Source organism: Mytilus edulis, chromosome 6 (genome assembly GCF_963676685.1).
Source record: "Mytilus edulis chromosome 6, xbMytEdul2.2, whole genome shotgun sequence".
Classification (NCBI taxonomy): Eukaryota; Metazoa; Mollusca; class Bivalvia; order Mytilida; family Mytilidae; genus Mytilus; species Mytilus edulis.
Window position 1 is genome coordinate 39,466,252 of NC_092349.1, and position 27,890 is coordinate 39,494,141.

The 27,890-nt window shown below is 30.1% G+C and overlaps 1 protein-coding gene across 1 annotated transcript; it reads right to left on the reverse strand.

The window, feature by feature from the left end:
• Positions 1-1,516: 1,516 nt before the first annotated feature.
• Positions 1,517-27,792, reverse strand: LOC139529094 (protein yippee-like 1). The gene is made up of 5 exons (XM_071325352.1): positions 27,609-27,792; positions 18,306-18,547; positions 15,371-15,414; positions 9,978-10,086; positions 1,517-7,829 (listed from the first exon to the last, which is right to left on the reverse strand). Exons 2-5 carry the CDS (start codon positions 18,408-18,410, stop codon positions 7,740-7,742), a joined length of 348 nt encoding a protein of 115 aa, XP_071181453.1. The 5' UTR covers positions 18,411-18,547; positions 27,609-27,792; the 3' UTR covers positions 1,517-7,739.
• Between the last annotated feature and the right edge of the window lie 98 nt (positions 27,793-27,890).

Sequence of the window (27,890 nt, forward strand, 5' to 3'; positions counted from 1 at the left end):
AATGGTAATCAAAGTGCTTGTAATCACTGAATGGTAAAGATTGCTTTAATTTATCAGTTGGTAGTAAAGTAAATATTGCATTGTACATGTATATTGTATATAGCATTGATTTAAGGTGATTCAACTTCTATTCTGGACAAAGAAAGATAACTCCAATTTTCAAAGAAGATTAAATAAAGCATTGGTTTTAGGTGATTCAACAACCATTCTGGACAAAGAAAGATAACTCCAATTTATTGACTTGAAACTACAAAAGTGCTTGTTTTTTTATCCCTTTTTGGCCCTTTATTCCTAGACTGTTTGCCCCATAACTCTTAAAATATATCTCAACATTCTACTTGTGGTATTGTGGTACAATTTCAGAACAATTGAAATACTTATAAACTTATTGTTCTGACACTAGATAAATGCTATCCTTGGGTCCTTTGGGTCCTAATTCCTAAACCTAAGGGACCATAACCCCCAAAATCAATCCCAAGCTTCCTTTTTTTGTTACAAACATTGTGTTAAAATTTTATTGATTTCTGTTAACTTATACTAAAGTTATTATACAGAAACCATCCGTCTTCGGATTATGCTGACAACAACGACGTGATACCAATATACGACTGCAAAATTTTTTGCGGTCGTATAAAAACTAACTTGTAATCAGTTGAAAGGAATGTAAACATATTTCAGATACAATGCACAAATATGTTTTACTTTGTAACAACTCCTTTATTAAGGAATAGGTGTTTTGTTTATGATATGGCTTGCAATAATCAGGTTCAATGTATCCATGTCATAATTGCGTACCAAAATCTCACCCTGTGAGTTAGTTAATTATGTCTGTCAGGTGATATATGAAGAAATAGGTTAGAATTTTATTTACTATGTTTTTAACCCAAACAATTCAGGCAGGTAGGTTCATACCCTTTGAAAATTAACTGATGTCTGTTAGGCAAAGAAATTGTAAGTAGTGGCAACAGAAGTATATTGTTGTTTGAAAGTCATAAATCGAGGGAAAACAAATCCGGATTATTAACTAAAAACAAGGGAAACACATCAACTTTAAGAGGAAACAACGAAACAACAGAAACACTTAAGTGAGACAAAAAACCAAACAGTATAACACTGTAACAATGTAAGTCTATGACACCTGAGATCTTCACTAATGGTTATTAATTCACGTGATGAGGAGACACTTTATATTAGGTCAATGTAATAGTTACTAAAACAGATTTGATTATTGCCTTATTTACAAACCATCTTCAACTAATTCATACCTCTAAATTGATTGATTGTTGTTTGCTATATGCAGCATCAGCAGGCTGCGGTATACTACTGTTGCCTTTATCTATACATACCTTTGAAAGACTTAGAATAAATGAGAGCTTGACATATTTGAGATATATCCATGTATTGTTCAAACTTGTATGTTGTAAATATTTGTTTGACAGCTCCAAAAAGTAAACAAGTTACAACTGTCATTACTCAGCTGACCTTTATGTTAGTTAGACTAAAATCAAACAAGAACTACAATATTTAGATATTTATTGCAAAGCCGTTCAGCCTAGTATCATTCTTACCAATGTCACAATCACATAAAACTGATGTACAATCTTGATGAGGAACTCTCTTCTTCAGGTTAGGTATGTACAAATGAATTTCACACAATAAACTAATCAATCTTGAAGGAAAAATGTTGGTAAACAAGTTTTGAGTAATTTACTTTAACAGTTTTTAATTTCTGATATTTGTGTAGCTTTACTGGTTGTTCTCTTCAAATAAAATATCGGAAAGCTTAAACTTTTTTCCAACTGCAAGACATTTATATATGTGTAGTCTTCATAAATTCACTAAAAAAAATTAATTCCAAAATTATTAATTTTTATTATTCAATGGAACATTAGTCAAGTTGTGGAGTTTCTAATTTTAAAAAAGGACAATCAGAAAAGTTGACTGTTTTTTTTTAAAGTGAACCAGATACATATACACACTTGTGTATGTCTCCGAGTGAAGAAACCGTCAAAATAAAAACAAAAATTCAAAACAATAAGTCTGGTACTTGTGAACAACATAATATTGATGTTATCTTTTTTTTATAAACAATACATGTAAATTTGATCAAAGCAACTTCCCACATTCCAGATTCTACAACATCAAAGGGCATAAGAAGATCATAAAACATGTAACATCCAAAATAAAACTAACTTCTGGATTCAATTTATTTTCAATAGGTTAATATTTTGCTTTTTCCAAATAGTAAAATTTTGACAGTTACAAAATATTATGACTGTGAAGTAAATTTTCAGAGTGAAGATTAACTCCCTCAAATGATGTCCCAAGATTGTTTATTATATTGTTCACAGTTGTCTGAATTTTAAAGTTTAAACATAACATTTAAGTAAGCAATATTTGGCAAATGGCAATTTTTTCCTTATTTTTCAGATAAAACAATTTTCCATATTAACAACAAACATTAACAAAATAATAAATAAAATCAATGTAACATTTAAGAGTGTATCAGTCTAAGAACTAAAACTTCAAACAATTCAGAAAAAAACACTATATATAATATATGAATAAATATGTACACATCAAACATTGATGGTATGTATATCATATCTAAAACTGATCACATTTACACTATATATATATTAAATACACAACAATCATATCGTGTATACTGCTCCATTACATTTATATCTGATACTTATAAATATAAAAAACTAGAGGCTCTCAAGAGCCTGTGTCGCTCACCTTGGTCTATGTGCATATTAACAACGGACACAGATAAATTCATGACAAAATGGTGTTTTGGTGATGGTAATGTGTTTGTAGATCTTTCTTTACTGAAAATTCTTGTTGCTACAATTATCTCTATCTATAATGAACTTGGCCCAGTAATTACAGTGGAAAACATTTCCCCAAAATTTACAAAAATTAACAAAAATGTATGAAAATTGTTAACAATTGACTATAAAGGGCAATAACTCCTTAAGGGGTCAATTGAAAATTTTGGTCATGTTGACTTATTTGTAGATCTTATTTTGCTGAAAATTATTGCTGTTTACAGTTTATCTCTATCTATAATAATATTCAAGATAATAACCAAAATCTGCAAAATTTCCTTAAAATTACTAATTCCAACAGCAACCCAACAACTGGTTGTCTGATTTGTCTGAAAATTTCAGGGCAGATAGATCTTGACCTGATAAACAATTTAACCCCCATGTCAAATTTGCTCCAAATGCTTCGGTTTCAGAGTATAAGCCAAAATCTACATTTCACCCCTATGTTCCATTTTTAGCCATGGTGGCCATCTTGGTTGGTTGGCCAGGTCACGCCACACATTTTTTAAACTAGATACTCCAATAATGATTGTGGCCAAGTTTGGTTAAATTTGGCCCAGTAGTTTCAGAGGAGAAGATTTTTGTAAAAGATTACAAAAATTTACGAAAAATTGGTCAAAATTGGCTATAAAGGGAAATAACTCCTTAAGGGGTCAACTGATAATTTTGGTCATATTGACTTATTTGTAGATCTTACTTTGCTGAACATTATTGCTGTTTACAGTTTATCTCTTTCTATAATAATATTCAAGATAATAACCCAAAAACGATATAATTTCCTTAAAATTGCCAATTCCAGGGCAGCAACCCAACAACGGGTTGTCAGATTCATCTGAAAATGTCAGGGCAGATAGATCTTCACCTGATAACCAATTTTACCCCATGTCAGATTTGCTCTAAATCCTTTGGTTTCAGAGTTATAAGCCAAAAACTACATTTTACCCCTATGTTCTATTTTTAGCCATGGCGGCCATCTTGGTTGGTTGGCCGGGTCACGCCACACATTTTTTAAACTAGATACCATAATGATGATTGTGGCCAAGTTTGGTTTAATTTGGCCCAGTAGTTTCAGAGGAGAAGATTTTTGTAAAAAGCTATTAACGACGACGGACAACGACGATGGACGACGACGCCGGACGCCTGACGCAAAGTGATGGGAAAAGCTCACTTGGCCCTTTGGGCCAGGCGAGCTAAAAACAAGCACTTAAATTAAGACCATGGAAAGCACTCAAAATCAAATGATAAATTATTACGTATTTTTAGTGTATGACAACATTAATATATCTGCTGATCAACAACAAAATGAAACTTTTCTGATAAATCAAAAACATAATCTTCTGATATTCTTAGCCTTAAGTCATTCTGCTCATTAACATGAAAATTTACAACACTCTATAAATCTTGTCTTGAACACAAGCCAACAGAAAAACATAGTAGAAATAACAAACAAATTTTTGGGGCCTTATGCTCAAATTAAAATCATGGTTCTTGAATCCACTTGTACTAAAGTAGATTGATAAAAAAAAGTTAAGAGATGATGACACCTCACTTTCTTGTTATTTTTTATAAAAAGTATCATTTTCACGACTTCAATGCTTTTCAATATTTCAGACTGTTTTGATTCAAGCACCACTGTTGAGTCTTTATGTAGATAAAAAAAAAGCACATCTGAGTTACCAAATCATGAATCAGGTATCTTAGATAAGTGAAAAAAAACATTCAATTGAATAATAACATTATGGAGCAGTATACTTAGCACTACAAAAAAAAGCACACAACATGAGACATAATGTTAATGAAAGACAGAAAAGACAAAGTATTACAGCACTTAGAAGATCACATGATGATACTCATATGACATTTGTACAATATATGTATGTGCAATGAAAAATTAGTTTTTTCACTTATGCAGTGATGCATCATCTTATAAATCACTTTAGATCTACAGTTTAGCAGGACTATTTCAATTCTTGGAGTACACCTGACTTCCATCTAGCTCCCATAGTCCTGTATCTCTTTGGTTTATGACACAGTCAATCAAACCGTGATCATTATCCGATGATGACTTGAATTTCACAAGTAAAATAACAGAATTACTAACTCAAATGACAAATAATGACAGTCAGAGCCAGGATTTCTTATCAGTTCATGTATCCTGCAAAATATGAAAACTCAAACAAAATATGAAGAGAAATACATGACATGTGTGATGGTTAATGTACTGAGATTCGTGTGGTTATATAAAACAATAAGGTAAGCCAACTTTGACTTCAAAAATTGAAAGACTTTACTGATAACTTTTACAATGTCACTTTATAAAAGTTTTGTCATATCACAACAATTAAAAAAATATATCTTCATTTCATATGTGTTCTGTGGTATTGCCAATCGCCATACAATACTTGTTTTACAGACTTACAAAATGACATCATCATAAAAAATTCAATTCATTTTCTTAGAAGACAAAAATATGAAAGCTTTGATTATTTTCTGACCTAAAGATAGTGGTGTTGTTATATATATGTTTACTATTATAGCCATAAGTATGTTTAATAAATTGTTTCAAAGTAATTTTTTTAAAAGTATTTCCTCTTTTAACCACTGGAGTTGTCTTCCCTTTTTGTAAAAGAATTGTAGGGTTGATATGTACTGAATACGTTTGTTTTATTTTTATTTATTTTTTTGGGACTAACACTTACAAAATATGACAATTTTGCAGAACCTGAAGTATAAAGACAATCTAACTGAGATACATTTCAGATGATTTTGTGAGAAAGAATTTGTTTTGTCTACAAAATAACCTTAAAAGAATTTGAATAATAACATGCAAATAATATTATTGAAGATAACTATAAGAAAATATCCACAGATGAAAAGAGAAACAATGTCATTTTGTCATTAAATGTCTAGTATCTTAACAATATTGTCAAATTTTATAATAAATGTTTGACAATTGACCTGTATTATAGAAGTGTTACTGATGCTTTATCTGTTTAGTAATTGGCAATGTAATGGTCACCTTTAGTACTCTCCATTTACTACTGCATCAAATAAATACAAGTATACAAAAAGTTGGTTGTTTACATACAAAAGTTTTACATAAAATAAATAATTTAACAAATAAATATTTTTTTCATAAAAAGGCTTAAATAAAATATACATGTGGTTCTTATTACATTCTATGAAAAGAAAAGGATATTCAAGGTAGCTATGACATAAATAAATGATACCATACGAAGAATAAAACTACTTTTTGATTTTTTAGTATTTGAAAATAAATATAAATGACTGAAAAACTTTTTATGTTGCAATCAAACATTGAAAGTCTTTTAAAATAACTGAATGCTATATATGTAAAATGCCATGTAATAATTTACATACATAATTTTTTTCTCATTTTGTTACCAAACAAATGGGGCTTATCTGTCTTGTTTATTTTTTTTTTTTTTAGAAATTTACAATTATTCTTCTTCATTTTACATAATTTGTTCTATCAAACAAAACTTTACTTAAATATTCAGGCTAAAAAAACAATGAAATACATAGGTTAAGAGCATATCAGTAATAGGAACCAAATGTACATCTTACTTCAATATCAAGAGTTTACAATTCTGACAATGTTTAGCTACTGTAAATAGTGTGATATAAACCATTGTATTAAAGCCAGTATTGGTATCGACAATGTATTCATATGCAGATAAAGTGTAACATGTTATACATGAGGGCTTGTTACCACCAGTACTATATTTGTGTATAACTGTCCACCTCATTATACTTATAACAGCAATCAAAAGGATTTCTTCATTTAGTAAATATTCTTTAAACATGTTTAACTAAATGTGAAAAATAAAGAGACTTGAAAAAATATTGTAAGAACTACTTAATGTTTTTAATTACGGTAGTACCAAAATTAGTGTGTATAGACTTTTTATTGAAAAATTAAACAAAAATTTAAGCAGCTGAAAAGTCAGAACACATACAATTTTATTGTTTTCTACAGAACTTCTCCATCAAGTTTTAAAATAGAACAGCCTTTAATTTCAAGCTTTCAGTAGATCAGTAGTGTTAAATAGAGAATGAAAGGAGACATGGAAAACAAAATTATGTAAGTACTGTAATTGATTCTTACTTATTAAATCTGTCATATGACAATAAATACAAAAAGTCCTTCTTAATAAAAAGATGGAAACTAAATGACATGTACATTCGTTATTATGTTATCATCCCTCACAAACACAAGCAGTGAAGTTAAACATTTCCTGAGATAAAGTAAAGGAGGGTGAGATCCAATTAATGCTTATTTTTAAATACAATCTTGAAATTATTCTCATCTTTTTTCATAATCTCCTTTTATTTTTTTAGTATAATGTCTTTTTTTTTTTAATTCTCTGACTGAGATGTTGAAAATTGTTATCAGAGTTTCCTGATCTAAACATCCACACTTCATAAAAACTTTCAACTTGAAAAATAAATTTCAAATAATTTATCTGTTTACAAAATTGAGTTGTCTACCTTAGACTGTAACTCTTTTCTTTACAACAATTTCAGACTACCTTGACATTTGTAAAGGTAGGTCAAAGATTATCATACATACAAAAATATATACTCAACACTTTTTGAATAATAAAGCATGTTGAATCAAACTCTACAACATATATTGAAATAATTAACCAATTAAATCATTCCAAATGATCACATGTATCCAGTTTTAATGATAGTGATTGTGCACCGGATACAAAGGAGAAAAATGAACATTTCTTTCATACAGTGTCTAGTTTGAACTTAGCACGATTCTATCCATGAACACTAGATTCAAAAGTAATGAATCATTTAGCGTCCATTTATCGCAATTGACAAGGTTCTGAAAACAATGACATGATCTGGTCAAATAAGATTTATCTGTGGTCAGTCCCATCCATTATCTTTGATCATGTGTGCAAGTTCTATTATGAATTTCCCTTCCTTGTATTTCTGACTAGATTCAAAGGCATGTTCCTACAAATAAGAAAAGATATAAGAAGTTTAATTAAGACCAATTTTTTAGGTTAGCATGCATAATGATTAATTATTTTGGAATTTTGGTACAGGAATAAAATATATATAAGAAGATATATATATTATTAAAATGCCAAACAATCTTTATAGAAAAGCAATATAAATGGATGTGGTTCTTAAGTGTTTCTAGTATCTCATAGATTAGACCCTTGGTTTTTCAGTTTGAATGGTTTTACACTAGTAATTTTTGGGGCCCATTATAGCTTGCTGTGCGGTGTGAGCCAAGCCTCTGTGTTGAAGACTGTACTTTGACCTAAAAAGGTTTATTTTTAAAGCTTGTGACTTGGATGGAGAGTTGTCTCATTGGCACTCATATCACATCTTCTTATATCTATTTATAATAAGATTGCAATGAAACTAGAGATAAACAGCAGGTATTGTCTTAGTCAAATAAGATGTCACTGATCTAATTACCAGGGGTAAAGAATAATTATCTTTGTGCCTTATGAAGACCTTTACAAATAATAGTATGTCATGATATATTCCTTTTGAAGATATGTACTAATAATTAATCCATTTTTCTGCCAATATAATATATGATATATGAAACAAGGATATATATACAACCTGACGAAAAAATTTATTAGTACTGAAATGAAAGTTCAGGTCATAAAATAATTCTACAGAATATAAAGATTGCAACAGTTTAAGACAGAGGGTATCTTTCAATCTTAAAATTTAATAAACACAAGACAAAACCACTTCTTCAACACTTATAACAGATGTACTGATAAGAGAGGTTGTGTTACCTTTAATCCATAAAACTTTGCTGGGTTACTCTTTTCCCCCTTAAACATGTTAAACTTTTCCTTTCTATCATTGACAGAAAAATCTGTTTTCTGTTTCTTAACTTGTCCGATAAATAGCCTAGAGTATTTTCATTAGTCTGAAGTATTCTTAAATTCTGCCTAGACTTTAAGAAGTTAAGACAGTGAAAGTGTTTATTCAGACTATAACCCTCTTAGTTAAGGATATTCTGTGAAAACTTTCACATCGTGTTTCTACAAAATTTCAAAATACAACTGATGATTAAGTGGTTTATTTTTAGGAACAGATTTCAACATATGTAAAACTGACATGCAAAGTTTATGTAAATATTTGTTTTGACACTACAGGTAGACTTTTAACCAGGTAAACAGACATCTTTCTACCTTGACCTCTTAACAAAATAGTCATCTTAAATACTTAAATCAAACAAATACATGTACTTAATAATAAACAAACAATTCATTTGAAACAGATAAGTTTAATAACAATAATAATCAGACACAGATCAGGCCTTAACATAACGGTAGTCTATTGTAGTCATTTCTTCTGGAAAAACATCTTCAGAAACTTTACTATTTACATAATAAAGGTCCAGGATATTACACTACAGGGCTTATGAAACTGTATTAAGACATATGAATAATACAGGGTTTGTGATATCATCAGGCTTCAGGGACTTTGCATTATCTTGGGGACTAACATATGATTGTAAAAGGTTTGTGATACCATCAGGCTTCAGTGACTTTGCATTATCTTGGGGACTAACATTTGATTGTAAAGGGTTTGTGATACCATCAGGGTTCAGGGACTTTGTATTATCTTTGGGACTAACATATGATGCTACAGGGTTTGTGATACCATCAGGGTTCCGGGACTCTGCATTATCTTGGGGACTAACATATGATGCTATAGTGGTTGTGATACCATTGGGATTCAGGGACTTTGCATTATCTTGGGGACAAACATATCTTACTACAGAGTTTGTGATACCATCAGGGTTCAGGGACTTTGCATTATCTTGGGGATACATATGATGCTACAGGTTTTGCAATACCAGGTTCAGGGACATTATCTTTGGGACTAACATATGATACTACAGGGTGTGTGATACCATCAGGGGTTCAGGGACATTATCTTAGAAACTAACATATGATACAACAGGGTTTGCAATACCAGGTTCAGGAACATCATCTCAGGGACTATCACTTAAGAAGACTTGTATAGACATTGTGAATCATTTAGAGGTATTTCAAGGGGAAACAATAACAATTAGTCAAGGCCTATATCTGTGTCCTCTCTTTATAATGATTGTAGACTTACATATTTCCAGCCGAGTGTAGTTTTACAGCATTCACAGAATATATCTGCTACAGCATGTAAGCCTGTTAGTAATACTCTTTCTTCAGCAGGACCACAGCCTACATTTACACTAAAAAAGAAAAGTTATAACACTATTTATAACATTATAACATACCGGTATAATATTTCTAGTCTCTACCATTCAGCATCAGCAGATATATATAAATTGTAATACTCTATTCAAGGGTATAATAATCTTAACAGGGAAAACCTGAAAGTATGGTGATCTTTGTTAAATCTAAATTCTAATACTATCCTGTAAATAGGTATATAAACATGGACTTCTTGTCTGTCATAGCTACTTAAAATAATGAAAATAACAACTGTGACAATATTTCTAACTTTGGACTTTGATCTGACAGCTCATTAGATAGTACAAATCTCACTACAAACAATAACAAAGATATTGGACAACAATAATATTATTATGTACCAACTGACCTATATCCAGTCCTTAATCTACATGTAGTGTTTATTATTATTTAGTACCAGCTCAGACCTATATTCAGTCCTTAATTTACATGTATATAGATATAAGAAGTCATGTGAGTGCCAATGAGACTCTCCATCCATGTATTGTTATTACCTAATTTTTTGACAGACATGTATTTTGTTGTGGTATGATCTTTTATAATTAATATTAAGAAGGGAACCAACCACAATACAGTCTTTTTGAAGCTTTGTTATGACATTTTAACCAAATTATTATTCTGCATGACAGTGACATATCATATCATATTACTATGAATATCAGCCACTGCCTGGTAAAGTGAGAAGAGCAGCAGCCCAAAACAACTTTCCATAAATAATAAGCATTTATAACACCCAATTTTTTGTTCTTAAAGGATATATTAGCCAATCACGGCAATCCAATTGCTTGGAAAAAAAATATTATTTTTGGTTACAAAAAGGAAAGAAATACAAGCTAGTGTAGTTTCTAAAAGTTTATTGCTTATATATTTATTATTATATGAGAATTAAATTTTTAATCTGTTAGTATTTTGAATTTCACCCTGTGGACCATTATGCTATTAACTGACTCATGACTAACAGTAGATACTTAAAAAAGAACACAGTGTGAACGCGCTTGGCGAATTCGATTTCTCCCTTCAATAAGTTATAGAAGAATGTACATTTAAAAAGAACGGTTTCTTCAACATATGTTCAAATATACTGGTCCTGTATGAATTATTCATGTACACAGAATTCCCAGATTTCGTCAATTAAGACAAAGGATTTTTTTTTTTAATTTGTGTCTAAACTTCTCATATATATATATGTTCTTGCAGGTATTCAACCATATAAGCTTCTCTAACCACTTTGATCAATACAGTCTGATCTATTATAGGGGTGATCAATCATATGTAACCTACTTTCACTTAATACATTAGGAAAGTCCGACAAACCTACATACTAATTACACTACAATTAATAACAGGTTAAAATGAAACAAATCAATCTAGCTTGACAAAAGAAATAGGTCACCAATTTGTGTCAACGTCTATCACCTGTTTAACAACCCTTCAATTTGTATGTAATAAAGTCAATTCACAAAGGGATGTCAATAGCCGCTTATAATTAAGGAAATATTCAATATCTGATGAACATTTCAAGAAAAGGTCAAATGATCTGAAGATAGCAGATGCTGTTACGTCTCTTCTAAATCAAAATCAATATCATTTAACAAAGACAAGTGTTAAACTGTCCAATTAGAATATGACAATGATTCATTTAAGTGATAACAGATATTATTTCTTGGACATGTTGGACATGCAGTACAGGTTCCTTATAATGATAAATCATACTTAATTCATAATCAATTCTAATCTTTCTGTCACTTTTTTTAAGCTTTCTTGAAATGAATTATAATTTTTTAGCTATTACTAATTTTAGCGCTTTATTTCTATGAACAAGCTGACAAGCTTTGACAATAAGTTCTTTACTGGCCAGTTCTTTTATCAAATTATTTGATTTTTATTTCTTTTGATTGACCAAACCTGGCCAATTGGGCATCTTACATCTTTGGAATTTTACAGTAGTTGACAAATACTGTGAATTAAAATTAGAAAAAAAGGTGTTTTAGGGTTCCCTCTACACATTTCTGACACTCAATATCTAAAACCATGACCAATCTTAAAATATTAAAACCACAAAACATTGTGGAAGAATTTTATAAGACTTGAAATAATTCAAACTGTCTAAAGAAAGAAACATCCATACAACAATTCAAAATACCACTAAAAAGGGCAATTCATAGGAACATATAAGATTGATTTGAGAATGGAAATGCCAGGAAGATGTCAAAGAGACAACAACCAGACTACAACCACAGCCACCATTGGGTCTTCAACACAGTGAGAAAATCCTGCACCCAGAAGCAAATTAACTTTAGCTGGCACCTAAACACAAGTATGTACTAGTTTAAAACTCATATAGACAAACAGTAGTGTTCCTTCAATCAATAAATATGGTAAAACATTGAAAAAGTTAAGATGCAGCTATCAACTTGGATTTCTAAGTTATTAAAATATTCAATTAAATGCATTCTAATTTAACTACATATACTCATTGCAAATCTGACCTTAGTATGGTATAAATAATAAATCATTTTGTTGACCATAAAATTGACTCTGAGTGTTGATTTCCTTAAGGTATAACTAAACCATAATTGACATGTTTTGACTGTCAGTATATAGGAGAATATGCAACACTTAAAAACAAATCAATGCTGTAATGCCATAAAGGACATTTATCCTTGTCTGAGAAACATTAAATTTTATTACTCATCATTGTGAGTCAACGACCTTGACTTAACAGGTTGATGCATGTTGGATTCTATGAAACACAGATTTTGATTTTGAATGGAATGAATGTGTACATCCCAAGTTATTACAAAATAAATGTATCTGTATAGGACATCAATGCCCCTGCCTCAATTCTTATAATTAACCATTGATTGTAGCAAAACCTGTCTGGAGAACTGCATAATTTCCTGGAGAAGGACAGACATAGGAAACAGTATATGCCCAAAGGTTCAGGAGTGTGAAAATAAAAATAAATGTTTCAAAGATAAAATATTAAGTTAAATATTCATCATATCCTTTATATGTATGAAATATTTGCCATTAACAGTAAAGACAGCAATACAAAACCAATGAAGTCAACAACTTTTATATTTCCTTGGAAACAAAAACAACTAAAAAATCTTGTTTGTTTCTATGAGAAACCTAAGAAATTACTAATTTGTCTTAATTATGTTAAATAGAGGTTCAACAACTTTTATTGCGTTCTATTTTCCCAAATAATGTCCTTCAATAATCCAATAAATTTCAAGGTTTTCTCTAACTAATTTCATAAAGATCTGTAAATACAATTCAAATATTCAAGAAAATTAAATTCAACTAATAAAAAAAAAGGAGAAATATTGCCTCGAAGGTGATCCTGAGAATTTTAAATCTTATTTCTTTCTATGTCTTTCTACAATGCACTATTGTCTGAAATTACATAGAATTAAACATCATGAGAACTATTGTCCATACTTAAACAGAATTAAACATGAGAACTATTGTCCATACTTAAACAGAATTAAACATGAGAACTATTGTCCATACTTAAACAGAATTGAACATTAGAACTATTGTCCATACTTAAACAGAATTAAACATGAGAACTATTGTCCATACTTAAACAGAATTGAACAGTAGAACTATTGTCCATACTCTAACAGAATTGAACATGAGAACTATTGTCCATACTTAAACAGAATTAAACATGAGAACTATTGTCCATACTTAAACAGAATTAAACATGAGAACTATTGTCCATCCTTAAACAGAATTGAACATTAGAACTATTGTCCATACTTAAACAGAATTAAACATGAGAACTATTGTCCATACTTAAACAGAATTAAACATGAGAACTATTGTCCATACTTAAACAGAATTGAACATGAGAACTATTGTCTAAACTTACACAGAATTAAACATCATGAGAACTATATTGTCCATACTTAAACAGAATTAAACATGAGAACTATTGTCCATACTTAAACAGAATTAAACATGAGAACTATTGTCCATACTTAAACAGAATTAAACATGAGAACTATTGTCCATACTTAAACAGAATTGAACATGAGAACTATTGTCTAAACTTACACAGAATTAAACATCATGAGAACTATATTGTCCATACTTAAACAGAATTAAACATGAGAACTATTGTCTATACTTAAACAGAATTAAACATGAGAACTATTGTCCATACTTAAACAGAATTAAACATGAGAACTATTGTTCATACTTGAACAGAATTAAACATGAGAACTATTGTCCATACTTAAACAGAATTAAACATGAGAACTATTGTCCATACTTAAACAGAATTAAACATTAGAACTATTATCCATACTTAAACAGAATTAAACATGTGAACTATTGTCTATACTTAAACAGAATTAAACAGGTCAACTACACAGAATTAAACATCATGAGAACTATTGTCCATACTTAAACAGAATTAAACATATGAACTATTGTCTATACTTACACAGAATTAAACAGGTCAACTTTTGTCTATACTTACACAGAATTAAACAGGTAAACTATTTGTTTATACTTCATGTACTTACACAGAATTAAACAGGTCAACTATTGTCTATACTTACACAGAATTAAACAGATTAACTATTGTCTATACTTACACAGAATTAAACAGATTAGCTATTGTCTATACTTACACAGAATTAAACAGGTCAACTACATAGAAATAAATATCATGAGAACTATTGTCCATACTTAAACAGAATTAAACATGTGAACTATTGTCTATACTTACACAGAATTAAACAGGTCAACTACACAGAATTAAACATCATGAGAACTACATGTATTGTCCATACTTAAACAGAATTAAACATGTGAACTATTGTCTATACTTACACAGAATTAAACAGGTCAACTTTTGTATATACTTACACAGAATTAAACAGGTAAACTATTTGTCTATACTTCATGTACTTACACAGAATTAAACAGGTCAACTATTGTCTATACTTACACAGAATTAAACAGGTCAACTTTTGTCTATACTTACACAGAATTAAACAGGTCAACTATTGTCTATGCTTACACAGAATTACAGAGATTAACTATTGTCTATACTTACACAGAATTAAACAGGTCAACTTTTGTCTATACTTACACAGAATTAAACAGGTCAACTATTGTCTATACTTACACAGAATTAAACAGATTAACTATTGTCTATACTTACACAGAATTACACAGGTCAACTACATGTATTGTCTTTACTGACTAGCATTAAACAGGTAAACTAATATCTATACTTACACAGAATTAAACAGGTAAGCTCTTCCTTGACTTCCTTGAAATGACTGAAATTAAAACAAAGATAAAGTTAAGAACCAGGAAGTATTTCATCAAAACAGTGACCTGCTATTTCCAAGTATTAAGAATGGTTTCATATGTTTAGTAACCCCATGTACAATTCAAAAAATTCCATAACAAATATAAATAATGATTTAATGAAGAATGCTAGCATATATACCAGCTAGCAATGAGACCTTTCACATACTTTATAATTTTATATTTTTCAACATTTTAATAAAAAGAATTAAATTTAATTCATTTTAATAAAAAGAATTAAATTTAATTCATTTTAATAAAAAGAATTAAATTTAATTCTTTTTATTAAAATGTTGAAAAATATAAAATAAACTATCAAAAAATTAAAATTTTATGAAAAGGACTATAAAAAGTGTCCATTCACCAGTACATATTTATTATCATTTTAATCATTTATAACACTGTTCCTAACTCAAACTATTGAAACAAGAAGGACTTCCCCTAAAAAAAGTAAATAACAAAAAAACTTCAAGGAAAATCAAAACAGAAAGTCCTTTATCATATTTCAAGATCAAAAGCTCAAACACATCAAATGATTGGAAAAACAAATGTCATATTCCTTACTAATGTTTCTTGCATTTCCTTATGTAGAAGATAGTGGATTAAACTTGATTTTGAAGCTAGCTAAATAAGACAACCTAACAAGGACAAAATTATTCAAATACTTGGTGAGATATCTGTAAGTTTCATTTTCCTGACCTGATCAAGATAATATTATATGTCCTTAAACTTAAATTTCATATCATATGACACATATATATATAGTTGACTAAATGCAATCACTTCAAAGATACATTTACTATGGAGTTGGCTTACAGCTATCAACTGTTGGACCTTTTGAATTATAGCTCTTCATCTTTTATATAAGCTTTGGATTTCAAATATTTTGGCCACGAGCATCACTGAAGAGACATGTATTGTCGAAATGCGCATCTGGTGCAAGAAAATTGGTACCGTTAATTATATTAATGGTTTCATTTCACCAATGCTCATATCACAATTTATCTATGTTAATGGTACCAGTCTTGTATTACAACTCCAGTTTCTGGTCCATGTCAAAACATGGAGGGAAACAAAATAGTGCATTTTTTCTGATTTTTTTCTGTTTGATTATAGGTTTATGCCGAATTGAAACATATATATAGAATTTAAGAAAATCTTGCATCTTTTGGGGATATCAATCCAGGAAAGTGGAAGGATATCATATGCATGTTTACTGGAAGTGGTGCGGCCTAGTAAACACAGCAAACAAAAAGTAGAAAAAAAATGTTTTGACTTCAGGTTTACGTAACTTTTTATTCTTCGTGGCATGAGCCACTTTTTTTTCGATTAAATCACACAATTTCACATAAGTGCATACATGATATGAACATGAAAAAAAAATTCTAGGTTGCATTTTTTATTTTTTTATTTTCAAAGATCAGCTGTTTTGCATGTAAGCCTATGGAGCAGTCAATTACAAGACTACAACCTATTGACAAATTAGTAAAGATACCAAGATTTAATTTTTAGGACATTGAACAATTTTTTTTCTCATTTGAGATCCATAACAAGCTCAGTTTTTGTGGTCTCAAAGCCAAGATATATAATTTTGTGTTTGTTGTGGTGATTTTTTAAAATTTTTTATAATTAAGTCTGTTTTTAAAGAAAAAATAACCCAAACATCAATGATCATTATGAAACATATCACTTTTCAACTGTTAAATCATAAATTCACCATATCATGTGACGTGAATTTTCTGATTAATTACTCTTCTTATGACTGTATTTTATATATATGTTTACCACTTGTTTCACATGTGCATGTGACAGAGCGTTTTTTAAACAAAAATATTTTGAATTATTATTGTATTATTACAGAATAACAGAAGAATAAAGAAATATTGATCACGATTCCTTATTTCAATTACAAGAATAGAAAGACTTTAAAGAGTCAATAAATCAATGAATGTTTAAGGTAAGGAGCTGATATAAACTGACTGACAAACAAACAAAGTAGATTTATTCCTTAAAATGATATAATGATTGCAGCTACATAAATATATTGCTTTCAAGCTATGGAGAAAGGTCACATAATATGGTTACAATTTTAGCTCAGAAAGGACAGAAATATCTTTATCGATTTCAGTAATATAAATGTCTTAATATAATAACTACCAATATTATATATTTCAAAAGACCATTAGCGTAATCACCTCAGATTTTGTGACAAGACTTCCCTTGGTACAGATACAAAATTTGTAAAAACTTATTTTTGTGCCACTTAATTTCCCATAAAACAGCTAGTAACAAGTTCTAATATTAGTGGTCTTATGAACACATTTTCCAATCTTTAATAATAATTACATATTATCATTAGCTTTTCTCTCCTTTATTAGAATATGACTACATACAACTCCCTTTTTATTGAAGACTTTAAAAATCTATAATACATACATGTGTGAAGGCTTTAACACAACCTCATACGTAGTTTGATGAGACTGTCATCAAAGTGAGAGGTTTGGTGCTTTAAAACCAGGTTTAATCCACAATTTTCTACATTTGAAAATGCCTGTACCATGCAAGTCAGGAATATGACAGTTCTTGTCCATTCGTTTTTAATGTGTTTTGTCATTTGATTTTGCCATGTGATTATGGACTTTCCGATTAAATTTTCCTCTGAGTTCAGTATTTTTGTGACTTTACTTTATACCAAATATCAAAAGCCTTGCATTATATTAGTACCTAAATTAAATAAAAAACTATATGTAAATGAAATATCATATGACTAATCGATTTAAATTCAAATAAAACTGTTTCGTCTTTGAAAGAAAGTTTGTTACGAAATTGTCAGAAATAGCCAGCTTCAAGTTGGTCTTACCTTAGATATCAACTCATCATGATTGGCTAGGTGAGCTCGACAGTGAACACAGCTATAAGTGCGGTGACATTTGTTTGGCAAATATGCTTGAAAGGTTTTCACCATTTTGAGTGTTCTTAGACATCAAATTATCTAACATGAAACCAGGTTACAGCACCAAAAGTCTGTTTAGCTTTTTTTTACTGGGTTTATCTCCCCCTGGTTTGACTTTTATACAGCTATCTGTACTGTTAACTGGTATACTGTAAGAAAAAGATTGACACAGTGTTCAATATGGGCAACTAAGCCACCAATGTTTTCTAATTGTTTAAAACCTTTATTTAGTTAAATCATGATCTCTTTGTCCGAGTTTTTTCCTGTTAGAGTATTTATCATTGTCATTTCGATCGTGTTAAAATCTTTAACAATGACTCATGCACTTATTTGTTAAATTGATGAACTTAACCAATATGAACATATAAAATCTCAATTCCCTCTAGATTTCAATTTGAACAAGTTTTGATATAAAGAAACGAACTTAAATGCATCTTTATAAATTAATGTGAACTACTCATTGAGGTTTATATTTATGTGTCTGTTTCAGCACCAAAACTATGTACAATTATTTAAACCACAATGATTCAAATAAACCTCATGCACCCTAATCCTAGGTGTACATGTATGCACTAAACCAACCTACATGTATGCACAAATGTTATTTAGTTTAAACTTAAACAGAAGATCAAACTGAAAACACAATAAATGTCATGTATGTAGTAGATCAATACATATAATGCTTGATTAGAGATATGTGCAAATATTAATACATTTTTTGAAGCTTGAAATTTAATTCAAGGTATACTCAGAAAATAAACAATTAAAAAGTTAAAGTATAATTACAAAGTAGAATTATACATTAATAATGATCTGGACTTACAATTATATAAAACATCTTTTCATTTTAAAGGATTACATTTGTACATTGTAAATTAAAAAGTTGTAAATGTAATGCAAGCATTTTAACATTTCTATTATGAAGCCTTTTTTTCCATTTTCTTCTTATGCTGAGTTCACATGTAATTCAAATATGATTTTCATTAACTAATTCGAATTAGTTAAATTTGCATTCAAAACATTTAACGTCCTAACGTCAATCCTAATTCGAATTGCAATGCACGTCAAATTCGCTTTACTGTCCCAACGACATTAACTTTTAATTTGTATTAACAAAAACATATTTCTAATGCGAATTTATAAGTTAATTCGAATTAGCCAATTCGAATTAAAAAAGAAGAGTCTGTGAACGTGATTAGCGAATTCGATTCGCATACAATTCAAATTCAATTGGAATTAAATGTACGTGTGAACGAGGCATTACTTTCTGCATACTTCATCCATTTCTCATTCTTACATGTATTTGCCTTGATTTTTCGTTTTCCTTAAATAATGAGATGTTTTCAAATAGCTTGATATTGTATATTTTGTCAAAAATAATTTCCACCTACATTATCTTATAATAACATGTACATGCATGTATAATGCTAACATGTAATCAAACTCTTTTAAAATACATTTTCTTATAAATTATCCTCCCCCTTGTTAGAATGTGACAAATGTGTAAATACCACTAATATTTATCTCCTGGCCACATCTCTATTATATGGCAGAATATAATATACACTGAATACTTATTGATATTTACAAACATACATACATACAATGTATAAATAATAATATATGACCTTGACCATTGGTACAGAGTAAAACAAAAGATAAGTACTACTAAATATTGAATTAAGCTGATCAAGAATATGTTTTTTTGAAAGTAGTATAATGAAGAAACATAAAAAGACTGTTTTAAATATTAATTTCCATTCACTAACAGATTATTTAAACTGTTTAAGTTCTGTCAAAGTGCAAAAGCATTATCAAAACAATAACATTTTCAATTTAATCAAAACAATGACATTTTCAATTTAATCATTAAATGTCTGCTAAAAACAATGCTATTGATCAGCTTAAAAATCTTAATATGAAGCCAGGATATGCATTATTGCTTTGTTTTTTGTTGACCTTTGAAAACTTCCTCTGTATCATAAAAACAATGTTCTTATAATGTTTTCAGCATACATACAATGTATGTACCTACCGTACCATCTATCTATTAAGGTACATTGTAGATCAAAAGTAAATGTTTTTTGAGACAGAATTTTCTAATATTTTGCTTAAATGAAGATTTTTCTATGCTTTTTTAAAAAATATAATAAAAAGTGTGGGTCACCGTGCTATTTTTCAAGCTATGAGTCGTTAAAAATTGCCTAAATTTGGTTAGTTTGTTCATGAAAAAACACATAAGAGTGCATAAAAAACCAGATGCTCCGCAGGGCGTAGCTTTATACGACCGCAGAGGTTGAACCCTGAACGGTTAGGGCAAGTATGGACACAACATTCAAGCTGGATTCAGCTCTAAATTTGGATTGTGATTAAATAGTTGACACAGCATAGGTTTCTGACACAGAATGAATGTGTTCTAATGAACTTAAAATTTTTGTTTCTCTTAGAGCAATTCACTATGCTGTTGAATATTAATCCTCTCAAAAAAATGTTTGAAGAAATTTTCTTTTTTATTTATGAAATTTCAAATGAGAAAAATTGAACCCAATTTTTTTAATCACATCCCCCTTTCCCTTATTCCAAAACTAATCTCAATTAAAATTTCTAATGGAGTTTGCAACAATAACTACTCATTTAAATACATCATAAAATATTAAGATGTAAAAAAACTGCTTGTTATCACTGAATGGTAAAGATTATTTTAATTTATCAGTTGGTAGTAAAAAGTGAATATACATTGTATATTGTATATAACAAAGATTTAAGTTGATTCTGGACAAAGAAAGATAACTCCAATTAAAAAAAAATCTTGCTATTGCACAATATTTTGCAATTAGATATTTCTTGCTTACTATTCTGGACAAAGAAAGATAACTCTAATTAATTTTTTTTTTGATATTTCACAATATTGTGCAATTAGATATTTCTTGCCATTGCGCAATACTGTGCAATTGAAAAGACTTGCTATTGCACAATACTTAATATAATAATTTTAGATCCTGATTTGGACCAACTTGAAAACTGGGCCCATAATAAAAAATCTAAGTACATTTTTGAATTCAGCATATCAAAGAACTTCAAGATTTCAATTTTTGTTAAAATCATACCAAGTTTAATTTTGGACCCTTTGGACTTTAGTGTAGACCAATTTGAAAACAGGACCAAAAATGAAGAATCTACATACACAGTTAGATTTGGTATATCAAAGAACCCCATTTATTCAATTTTTGATGAAATCAAACAAAGTTTAATTTTGGACCCCGATTTGGACCAACTTGAAAACTGGGCCAATAATCAAGAATCTAAGTACATTTTTAGATTCAGCATATCAAAGAACCTAACTGATTCATTTTTTGTCAAAATCAAACTAAGTTTAATTTTGGACCCTTTGGACCTTAATGTAGACCAATTTGAAAACGGGACCAAAAGTTAAGAATCTACATACACAGTCATGACAGTTAGATTCAGCATATCAAAGAACCCCAATTATTCAATTTTGATGAAATCAAACAAAAGTTTAATTTTGGACCCTTTGGGCCCCTTATTATGTTGGGACCAAAACTCCAAAAATCAAACCCAACCTTTCTTTTATGGTCATAAACCTTGTGTTTAAATTTCATAGATTTCTATTTACTTATACTAACGTTATGGTGCGAAAACCAAGAAAAATGCTTATTTGGGTCCCTTTTTGGCCCCTAATTCCTAAACTGTTGGGACCTAAACTCCCAAAATCAATACCAACCTTCCTTTTGTAGTCATTAACATTGTCTTTAAATTTCATTGATTTCTATTTACTTAAACTAATGTTATTGTGCGAAAACCAAGAATAATGCTTATTTGGGCCCTTTTTTGGCCCCTAATTCCTAAACTGTTGAGACCAAAACTCCCAAAATCAATCCCAACCGTTCTTTTGTGGTCATAAACCTTGTGTCAAAATTTCATAGATTTCTATTAACTTAAACTAAAGTTATAGTGCGAAAACCAAGAAAATGCTTATTTGGGCCCTTTTTGGCCCCTAATTCCTAAAATGTTGGGACCAAAACTCCCAAAATCAATACCAACCTTCCTTTTGTGGTCATAAACCTTGTGTTAAAATTTCATAGATTTCCATTCACTTTTACTAAAGTTAGAGTGCGAAAACTAAAAGTATTTGGACGCCGGACGACGACGACGACGACGACAACGACGCCAACGTGATAGCAATATACGACGAAAATTTTTTCAAAATTTGTGGTCGTATAAAAATCTATGAGAATTTTGAAATAAATTGTGAGAAGAAAGGTTTCATAATATGTTTTAAGAAAATAAAAAGAAAAGATGGTGTCACCGAACTTGTTTTCTTGCCAAAAGTAATAATTAAAAATTTCCCTATTAACCCAGTATAAATTTTGTACTTAAAGAGTTATCTCCCCTTAAATGGCTCATTTGAAAAAAATGGTTTTAAATACCAAAAAGTTTGATATTTGTTAAAATATTTTGAATTATATAATAAATTAACTAGTTTTCTTTATATAAATAAATAGTCTAAGCATTAAATTGCAAATCTGTTTCCAAATTTACGGATTTGGGCAAATAACTAGACCGATTTTTTACTGTAATTGTACAATCCAAGATGGCGGTATACCATGAATCTACCTTAAGTACATTTACAAGCGACTATATTGAACATGAAGTTAATTAATCCTTTTAGTAGAGAATGTTATATGTAAATTTATACTACAACAGCAACTAATTTGCACAGCAAAATTTTTATGCACCATGTTGGTGTATATTCCTTTTTGATGTTCATTTACGGAGCATATAAAGCATAATAAGTTTTGTAGTCCTGATGGCGTGTGTTTCTGCTAAGAGTTTAATCTATGACGTCAATGAAAAAAAGTTTGTGGAATTTTCACCAAATATGTCTGTCTGAATCAAAATTGTTGCCTTCTACTTAAAATGTTTCCTTTTCTTTTGGAACAGGTGTAAAGAGAACAACAATGAGTTTTCTTTTCTTATTTGTATTGTTTAACATTGTCATTTTGGGACCTTTCATAGATGACTATGCAGTATGGGCTTTGTTAAAGGCTGTACAGTCACCTATAGTTGTTAATTTCTGTGTCATTTGGTCTCTTGTGGAGAGTTGTCTCATTGGCAATCATACTACATCTTTTTTATAACCATCTATATATTGTCTTGAAATATTATTTTTATTTATAATAAATTTTCTAAACAGGTAAGAAATGCTAAGGCACATCTTCACAATAAACCTGTTTAGTATTTCTAATTCTTGTTCAAATATATCTTTCAGTTTCCAAAAAAAATTCATTGTATGTGCAACAAAGATTCTACACTTCGAATAAATAGTTCCACAATAAGGCAAAAACATTAGAAATTGGTAAAAATCATTATCAAAGAGCAATAACTCCGACAATGAGTTGACCAGTAAGTTTGGCCATATTGACCATGTTGACCTCTGATAATTTTACTACCATATTTTAATTTTTATCTATCTATTTCAGTTTTAAAGATTCAAGCCAAAAAAGCAAAAATTTTGAAAAAATTGTAAATTACTCCAATGAAGAGTTGTCTGACGATTTCTGTCATTTCTGCTAGAATCAGACCTGAACTAATAATTTGTACGTATACGTAGCTTGTAGTAGCTAGTGTCTCAACACCTACATGTAATCTTTGTTTCATTTTGTTCAGGTTTACACAGGAAAAACAGATAGTTAAACAGTTGTTAAAGGTCAATGTCTTTAAAGTACATGTATATGCACACACAAACTATCGTTGAAAAGTGACTGAAAGTTTCAATGATTGGAGTCCTGACGTCATTAACAATTAAAGAAGAACGATCAATTAACACCCAGCTGATCCATACATTATTGATTTTGTTGTTTAATACCAGGTATCTACAGGTAGAACTGGTAATACCAGTATTATTAAGTCTTAGATATCCTCTACAACCAAATGTAACCATGGAAATTAACATCAAAAATAAAGGAGATGTGAGTACTATATATGTCAACAGGACAAAAGTTCTAAAACCAGACATTAGATGTCTTTTCAAACTTCCTTTATATTACAACTTTACTTAAACTTACACAAGAAAAATTCACAGGTCAAAGTGTGTTGTTGAAAAGGTTACAGTACCTCGAAATAGACTGTCCCAAGTGTACATTATGTAGGTTAAGGCAAACAAAAATTAGAGAATGGAAATGAAAAATTCAGCAATGTTTATGTTCATGAAGGGGCATAACTCATGAACTCAGGCAAACTAAAGAAAGAGAATAAACACCAATTTTGTGGACGTGTATGACCTACAGACAGAACAAGGGTAATGTGTCATGCCCCTTCTGCTTCAACAAGGGCATCGAAAATTATGAAAAACAAATACGACAGACATGAACTAATGACAATAACTGAAATACATGATTCTGACTTGGGGCAGTCACATATACAAATTACAATGCCCATTTTGTACATAAAGAATGTGGCAAGTTTAAACATGTTTACTGGCGCTAAATCCTCCCCATTAATAGTGATAATAAAAGATACATTTTATTCTATGTTCTGAGTTCTAGTATCTAAAAGCGAACAATCCCCAATAAAATTAATTTAGAACCTTTGTGGATTACCACTGTCACTTTAGTTCATTAAATAAAAACAACATTTCACACAATGACAAAGAAATGGGACCTCAACCCATGATCATGATGATGTGCATTTATTTTGTTGCTGAGTATAGTTTATTGATCACATTTTAATGCTTTATACTCAAAATACAAAGAATAGAATACTACATGTACATGTAGCACTATCCTGATAACTCTAACATGCATCACAGAACTTGAGAAGGGGGTCAAAAGGAAATCTTTGTGAATCTGCCTCTCTTAATAACATTCTTCTAAATATGCTGCAATTATTTCATTTAATCTAATGTCTATAAATACTATACATGCTATACAAAGCGATCTTCCACACTGAACTACAGTACAATTTGTAATAGATGTATACATTATACACCAGGAACAGATACCCATCATTTATATCCATATCAATCATCATCAATATATATGTACAACTATATATATCTACATTGTATCTATTAACACCTGGTCGGCCCATATACACACATGTAAACATATAAAACAATTAATGATGGATTATCATGAATCTCAAGTTGAGTACACCATAGATGTACCTCTACCCTTTTTTTATTGGGAAAATATGCATCAATTTTATCAAATTGGGAGATTTATAATAAGCCACGAATGTGACTGGAACTTCAATTTGCAGATACCCAATCAAGGTAAACCCTCATTTGAAATAAGACCCCTTATTGTCAGTGATAATACATAAATAGACCCTTACATCTGCACATATAGTCATTTTAGGCATAATTCGAAAAATGTTTAAATGAGTGTTTTTCAGTTTGTATTCATGCACAATTACTACCGAGACTGCCCTGTTAGGGGAAAAGTTATCTTTTTGGGAATAATTTTAAGCCATTTTTTTTTTCAAATTGGGATTCTTCTCCAGGGGGAAAAAGCCTTTATTCTCCAGTAATTTAAGGCAAACAATATCACTGTTTAACATGTAGATCTAACAGTCTCTATATATACATGTAGCTAACAGATTATTTACTAAATATTAAATCTTTGTAAGCAAGGAAAACTATATGATATACATGTATCATGTATGTAGCTGTGAAATAATATGTAACCCAAGTTTTCAGATCATATAAATAGACAAACCAGATGCATACAAGAGTCTACCATCAACTCTGAATAGGTACATGTACATGTAGTTAGTTTAGGGAATACATGCAGTAATACTAGACTGTACGTAGGTATCAAATGACAATATATAGTCAGCACAGGGAATTGCATTAACAATGAAATTCAAAAGGTCCACCGACATTATTTCCTCCTTTAGAGCACTGGACCTGTCTTTTTTTGATATTGGGTTAAATTTGTCAATCTTTTAGTTTTCTTTGTAATACATGTATGTCACATGTTATTTGTTTGACTGTTTTCATTTTAATTTTTCTGTCATAATTTCATCTCTTCTTCTCCGATTCATGAATCATTGATTATTTACCATTTTTATTTCCTTCCTTCTTGCTACAAAAAATGTAAACTTCAGAAGCAGATTAGCCCCCTTTTTTTGGGATAAATTTGGTTGATTATTATAGGAATCACTGAAGCATGACTGGTGCAACCCCCTATTAGGCAGTCAATGCCCCCCCCCCCCCCCCCCCTTTATTACATTTATCATTTATGGATCCCCCTTAACTTATTTACTTGACATGTTAAATGAATCTAATGGTTCATCCACTGATCTTGAACAAACCATGAAATGAATGAAGAAAATATAAAATCAGTCGAAGTCATTTAAGTGTAAATTGTGTTTCTTTATAAACATGATAAACCTTCATTCAAAGCCTTTTGAAATGTTAGCAAGGTTTGATGTCCTTTGTTTATTCCTATTATATGATGTCATCAAATCTGGACTGCCTTTACCGCTTTTTATCTCATGATAAAACAAAATACTTCATACTCCAACTGGCAACAGTACCTGGGACTTAGTATAATAGTCCCAGACAGTACCTGAATGTCCTTGGATTTGCAAATGAGCAATGTGATACATCAACAAGTATGTCTGTGTGTGTGTTCCATACATGTATATTTGCAAAGTTTTGGCTATATTAAATATGTATGTGGACATTTGTAATCCCCCACAAAGGTAATAGAACTAGCTCTCAGATAGAACTAGCCTAGATTTAGATTTATATCTTACTATTGAGTATTAATTATATAATATTTAATTGTGGAACTTTTTTTATAATAGCCTTACTTATTTGTAATTGTTCAATCCAAATTTTCATGTTTTGTCTTTGTTTGGTTCACCATGTGGCAGACATAAACAAGGTCCTTTGTTTTCCTTTGTTTCACATATGACCCACTTTTAATTTACAAGTAACTATTTTTTTACAACAAAACTCGTAACTTATGTTTTTATCAATTATGAATTTGAAATTCTATTAATTGAATACTGTCACTGTAATGCAATGTCAAACTTTAGAATACAGTGTGTGAGCGCCTTTGTTTACAAGATCCAATACACAAAGAATGGCGACCAAAACAAAGATATTGGCTTCGATTAAAGTGGGTTTTCCGAGGCCTAACAATAAAAACATCACAATGACAAAAAGATATGTCATACCTGAAGTATTAATCTACTGAACTGGCTGAATATCTCTGGTTTTCCTTGGTTGTTATCGGGAAAAAACTCTCCTGAAATCAACCACTTCGTCTGCTTCGTTCTTGAGGTCGTCTTGTGTTATTACGGAAATATGGTGACGAAACCTACCACGTGACTTTTCCATTCGCAACGTAAACAAAACCACGTGATAGCAATCAGCTGTTTCATGTCAACAAATGTTCATTGGTATAATTTTATCGTAAATTTTCAAGAGTATCATGAAGATATGGATAAGAGGCTGTG

Excerpts from the sequence above, each read along its gene's own strand:
- LOC139529094 (XM_071325352.1), bottom strand. The coding sequence starts at position 18,410 with ATGGTGAAAACCTTTCAAGCATATTTGCCAAACAAATGTCACCGCACT. Across the intron at positions 15,415-18,305 it reads ATGATGAGTTGATATCTAAG|TCATTTCAAGGAAGTCAAGG; the intron begins GTAAGACCAACT and ends TTTTAATTTCAG. Across the intron at positions 7,830-9,977 it reads CTACACTCGGCTGGAAATAT|GAACATGCCTTTGAATCTAG; the intron begins GTAAGTCTACAA and ends TCTTATTTGTAG.